Source organism: Haematobia irritans, chromosome 3, assembly GCF_050003625.1.
Source record: "Haematobia irritans isolate KBUSLIRL chromosome 3, ASM5000362v1, whole genome shotgun sequence".
NCBI classification, from domain to species: domain Eukaryota; kingdom Metazoa; phylum Arthropoda; class Insecta; order Diptera; family Muscidae; genus Haematobia; species Haematobia irritans.
Window position 1 is genome coordinate 22,361,449 of NC_134399.1, and position 6,414 is coordinate 22,367,862.

General features: G+C 31.4%; 1 protein-coding gene across 1 annotated transcript; it reads left to right on the forward strand.

The window, feature by feature from the left end:
- The first annotated feature begins 4,502 nt into the window (after window positions 1–4,502).
- On the forward strand, window positions 4,503–5,372 carry LOC142230790 (uncharacterized). The gene has a single exon (XM_075301418.1). The coding sequence runs from the start codon at window positions 4,503–4,505 to the stop codon at window positions 5,370–5,372; it is 870 nt and encodes a 289-aa protein (XP_075157533.1).
- The last annotated feature ends 1,042 nt before the right edge of the window (window positions 5,373–6,414 follow it).

Consider the following 6,414-nt stretch of genomic DNA (forward strand, 5'->3'; position numbering starts at 1 on the left):
TGGTATAACCCCCATATAGATCGATCTCCTGATTTTACTTCTTGGGCTTTTAGAAACCGTATTTTCAATTCAATTTTCCTGAAATTAGAAATCTAAAGGTATGTAAGGACCACAAACAGTTTTGTCGAATATGGTGTGTATCGCTCTATGGTTTGCTATAGCCCCCATATAGCCCGATCTCCCGATTTTACTTCTTGAGCTTCTAGAAACCGTAGTTTTTATTCAATTTGCTTGAAATTTGAAATCTAGAGGTTTTTGAGGACCATAAATAAGTGTTCCGAATAAATTGTGTATCGGTATAGATTTTGATATATCCCCCCTTATAAACCCAACCTCCGATTTGGCGTCTAAATTCTGTAAGTTTTTCAGAACCACAACTAGATGTTCTGAATTTTGTGTATCGGTGCATATTTTTGGCATAGCACCCATATATACTGATTTCCCGATTTAACTACTTGGGCTTATATAAACCGTAGTTTTATCCTATTTGCCTGAAATTGTAACGGATTTAGTTTTTATCGCTCCATTTGGTAAGGCCTCCATATAGACCGATTTCACTTCTTGAGGATATAGAAGGTGCACTGATCATGAAAGTTTCTTGAAACTGAAAGTAAAATTTCCAAATCTCAAAGATTTTAGAATTCAAATCAAGGCGTTATTTAATCATTTCTATATATTACCATTCTATACATTATCAAGTAACCCCCAATATATTATCAAGTAACACCCCTATGGGAAATTGGTGGAAAATGCCACTGACGTACCTATCACAGAACTGGTCCAGTTAGATGGCTCCAGTTAGATGCAATTTTTAAATAGTCATAATTTTTTTATATCCGTACTCGCTTGATATTAAAATCTTAGGTCCATTAATATTTTAATATCAAGCATTTTCACATTTAGTGAAATAAAATTATCAGAATAACCTATTGTTCAACATATTTCAAAAGTTTTTTTTTTCATTTCGGGTTCGATTGGGTTGCCCAAATTGAAACAGATTTCTAAGAGTTTGTCCGAGACTGGTTCCTGAGGACCTGTCTATGGGGTGCTCCTGCTAAATTGTCCCAGGACGTGTCCTTTGGGATGAGTTCAAGACGCGTCCTAAAATGTAAATTTACCCCGTCAATGACAAACCCATGTTGAAATGACCGGTCCCTTCCATACGTTTTGACCAGAACTGGGGCTAGTCCATACACCCCAGGGACTAGTCCTGTACCGGTTCTGTGGTTGATCCATTTACCATAGGGACGCCATGACGAAGAGTTTTCGAAGGGAACTGTTATATTTGATTCATGGTGGTGGGTATTTAAGATTTGGCCTGACCGAACTTCCTGCTGTATATACTTACTGATGTATATACTAGTCTTCTACATTAGAGCCTCTGTAGGGGGGTTCTTCTGTTAAATTTACCATAATAATGTAAAATATTTTCAACCAAACATTTTTTGTTGTTTATTTATAAATTATTCAATATATATTAACAGTTTGCAAACATATGAAAGACAGGTGCTATACATTTTGTTGAGAATTTTGTCTGCTATTTTTATTCTCCACTTCAGTGTTGGTTTATTAAAAGCATCATTTCCAAAAAAATCTTTGAAATTCTGTTCCCTAAACTGTTAAATTTTTCTTTTCCTAGAGCTTAAAGCTATATTTAAACAACAACGTGTGTCTCCATCTTTGTTATGATGTTAGTTCCTTATTACGGTTTTCTCTTTTTATGTAAGCATTTTTGGCATTCAGCCTTGTCCTACCGCAACATGACAAACCTTGTGGTAGTAGTCTTGAATTATTATCATCAAGCAGAGACCTTTTATGGTTCTTTAGTCTGTCTCTCTCTCGTGTGTTTTTTTCTATTTCTAAGCTAATGTTGTGCTCTCAGCATTGCTTTATGGCGGCAAAGAAAACCGCAAAAATAAGGGAAGAATTTTTGCTCTTGTTACATATGAATGCTTAAAAATGTCTAAGGACCAGGGCTGCCAATAAAATTTCAAGAATAATCGTCACTTTTTTCCGAAAAAATCGTCATAATCGTCACTTCCATTTTAAAAATCGTCAAAAAATCTGCAATGTTAATAATATTAAAACCAAACTAATTTTTTGTTAAAAACAAAAATATTTATGTCATATAAAGAACAGAAAATTAACACAACTATGCATTTCAACTACAAAATGATAATGAATTCAGTCTTGTATAAAAAAATAAAATAAAAAAACAACATTTTTATGCAATGCTATGCAATTCAAAATATAATATAAAAAATATTTTTTTATATATACTTTTACCTCAGTAAGTATTTTATTTAAAAATAAAAATAAAGATCTTTAATATTTACATATGTGTTGTCCGATTTTCTAAAATTTCGCAATTTGCAAAAATTTTATTTTTAATAATAAATTTTAATAAAATTTTTGCAAATTGCGAAATTTTAGAAAATCGGGCAACATATATGTAAATATTAAAGATCTTTATTTTCTCAGAAATAAAATTTTGCAAAATTTTCTTAGAAATAAAATGTTCATAGAAAAAAATGTTCAAGAATTTACTATAGAAAAAATTGCAAAAAATGTTCTATAGAAAAAAAATTTTTGCGAGAATATTCTATAGAAATAAAAATGTGCAAAAATGTTCTACAGATATAAAAGCTTGAGAAAGTTTTCTATAGAAATAAAAAAAATTTCATAATTCTCTATAGAAATCAAATGTTGACAAATTTTTTAATTGAAACAAAATTTTGACAAAATTTTTTACAGAAATAAAATTTTGTCGAAATTTTCTATAGAAATAAAATTTTGACAACTTTTTCTATAGAAATAAAATTTTAACAAAATTTTCTATAGAAATACAATTTTTACAAAATTTTCTATAGAAATAAAATTTTGACGAAATTTTCTAGAAATAAAATTTTAACAACTTTTTCTGTAGATATAAAATTTTAACAAAATTTTCTATAGAAATAAAATTTTGACATAATTTTCTACAGAAATAAAATTTTTACAAACTTTTCTGTAGAAATAAAATTTTAACAAAATTTTCTATAGAAATAAAATTTTGCCGAAATTGTTTATAGAAATAAAATTTTGACAACATTTTCTGTAGAAATAGAATTTTAACAAAATGTTCTATAAATTTATTCTTTCGAATAAAACAACATTTTTGTATATACCAACCATAAACATTTGATCAACAACTTCAAGATATCTTTGTAATTTGGTAGATTTTTGATAACATTTTCTTCAAATTTTGATGGATTATTTTTGGCACGAGTGGCAACCGTGATACTAATACTGTAGATTTTAAATGTGGTATAGCTCCTACGTGTATTAAATCTCTAACAAAAACTTGCCATTTCTCTATCTGACTATTGTCGAATGTATTCTCTCTTTTGCTGGCTCTGCATGTGTAAACGAACTGCTTCTAGTCAAAATTTTTGAACCGAGCTAATATCGTCATTTTTGGGGCAAAAATCGGAAAATCGGCATTAGCTATTTTTTGAGTAAAAAATCGTCAAAATGCCGATAAATCGGCAAAATTGGCAGCCCTGCTAAGGACTGTAATAAGTTGGCGAGTATGTGTGTGTGTATGCATGGGTGTTTACACATATATATCTGTGAAGAGGTATTGTTTACATGCCGGCCATTGGATTGTCTATACACATTTGTACATTTCTAGCTGTTTAAATGTAACATATACACATTTCTTTTAACATTATAATGTTTTCTATGACTCTGCAGCCATGTGAAATCTTATGAGAATGATTATATTTATTGTGTTTTGTAAGACCGACGAATTATCTGAGCAAAACAATCTTAGAAACCGGCAAATTTTTTTGAAGATTTATTGTGGATGGTGGGGGTGCCGTTTTTCGTATTGTTTTTCTCACTTGTATATCCTGGCTTGCCAGTACTGGGGATTTTCTCACAAATTGGGGATTGTGTTGCGTGTATCAGGACACATTTTTTGAGTGGGAGATTTGGGGATTTGATGGGACATTTCAATACACACAAAAAAAAATTTTTCTGATTCAATCACGAAATTAATTGATCCAATTAATTTTTTAATTGAAATGTCTTCAATCACGGAAATGATAGTATTGTGGTGGTTGTAGGAGCAACCCCACTCTAACATTTTCACTTCGATTAAAATTAACTTTGTTTGCTAAAAAAATTAAATTTTAAAATCAAGTTACCTCAGATTTTTTTTTTCACTTTGCTTAAAAATAATTTTACTTGTTAAAAAATAATTTTTTCAAATTGAGTTACCATTGACTTTTTATTCTGAGATATAGAAAATAAAAATGTTAATGAGCATTCGAAAAATTTTATTTGAAGAAACGGTTGTGAAATAAAATATTAAATAATTTCCTTTTTTATTCCTGTGTTTTATTTCTCTCACAACAAAACATACTTCAATTGGTGACCCCGACAAGCCCGAGAACGCTCATCCATTGCTAAAGGACGAAAAGATTATGTTCCATAGCCCACAAAGAACTTCCATTACCATGCCAAATCAAGGTAACCGAGAAACACATCAAGACGTCCTTATACCGGGAGTGAATCCTCCATCTCCAGAACAAGGTAATAGGTCCATAAACCCTATCGATGATCCCTTGAACGCTGGACACCAAGAAATTGCAAGAGTGTCAGTCAAGATTCCTCCATTTTGGCGTAGCAATCCTGCTCTTTGGTTTAAGCAGGTCGAAAGCCAGTTTATCACATCCGGTATAGTAGCAGACCCCACTAAGTTTCACACCGTCGTTGGATCAATAGATGCTAGCATTCTGTCAGAAGTAAATGACATAATAATAAATCCCCCAGAATCCAATATGTATGAAACTTTGAAGAGGAGCATACAAGAACGATTTATGGATTCGGAGGAAAAGCGATTAAAAAGGTTGATCCGAGAAATTGAAATAGGCGACAAGAAACCATCAACTTTACTTCGTGAAATGTCATCTTTAGCTGCAAATAAAGTTTCTGAAGAAGTACTCAAATCTCTATGGATGCAACGTTTACCTAAACAAACCCAAGTTATATTATCCGTAAGTAGTGAATCTTTGAATAAATTGGCACAAATGGCAGATAAAATTGCGGATACAGCCGAGCCATGGGACATCAACGCTATTGCATCAAGCTCATCGGAAGGTTCTTCATCATCCAAAATTCGAAATTTGGAAATGAAAATCGATGAATTGACTAAGAAAATCGAAGCTATGACCACGGGTTCCAGAAGCCGTTCTAAATCGAGAAGTCGGTCAAGCAACAATTCTAAAGGTAAGCCGTTGTGTTGGTTCCACTATAAGTTCCGAGAACAAGCAAGGAAATGTGTTAAGCCGTGTTCATTTCCGACAAATCTTTCATCGGAAAACTAGAAGGCACCCCGTTTATGGTGACGGACGGGGTAAGCCGAGAAATTGGTCGCCTATTTATACGTGATAATCAATTAAAAAATTAATTGAAGATCAATTAAAAAATTAATTGATACTATTAATTTTGTGATTGATTTTTGTTTCAATTAAAAAATTTGTTGAATCAATTAAATATTTAATTGAATATTATTTAAAATTCAATTAAAATTTTAATTGGAAAAATTTTCGTGAAATTTTTTTCTGTGTAAATAACGGTATTTTTGAGGAATTGTTTCTTAATCATTTTGTATTCCAGTTTCTCTATGCTCCACTTACTATTCCAACGACTGAAATGTTAAAATTACCTGAATTTATAACCACAGCTGGGTGGATTTTGGATTTTAATGGTTCATTTCGAAATAGAAAAATTTGAGGCAAATAAAGTTTAGAGTAATTACTATTTATATATAAGTTTCTAAGGCATGATGCGCTAAAGACGTCGTAACGAGTTACTTGAAAAATTAACAGAATTGCAGGAGGATTTGAAAACAGATACTCTCCCAAGTATATCGTTTCAAATTGTACACTATATACATTTAAAGTGTCTACACGGGGACTACATGACATCTTTTATTTACAAAAACCATTTTTTATTTGAGTTTTGGAGGAATCTTAAAATCCGATGAAATAAAACATTCATATGATTTAAAACCCAAGAAGTCAAATCGTGACATCGGTTTATATGTGGGCTACACCAAAACATGGATCGATGTTCGCACTGTTCGGAACATTTAATTGTGGAGTTAAAGTTCCTATAGATTTACAAGTTGAGGCAAATCGAAATGTAGAAGTCCAAGAAAAAAATGGGGAGATTGGTTTATATGGGGTTATGCCAAAACATGGACATATACACACCATATTTGACACACCTATTTGTGGAACTAAAATTACTCTAAATCTCCAATTCGATATATATTGCGTTTTGAAGAAGCCCAAGAAATCAAATCGGGAGATAGGTCTATAAACTGATATTCAACATTTTGGAAAAAATATTTTTGGATCTAAA

Coding starts and splice junctions, on each gene's coding strand:
- LOC142230790 (XM_075301418.1), top strand. CDS start 4,503: ATGCCAAATCAAGGTAACCGAGAAACACATCAAGACGTCCTTATACCG.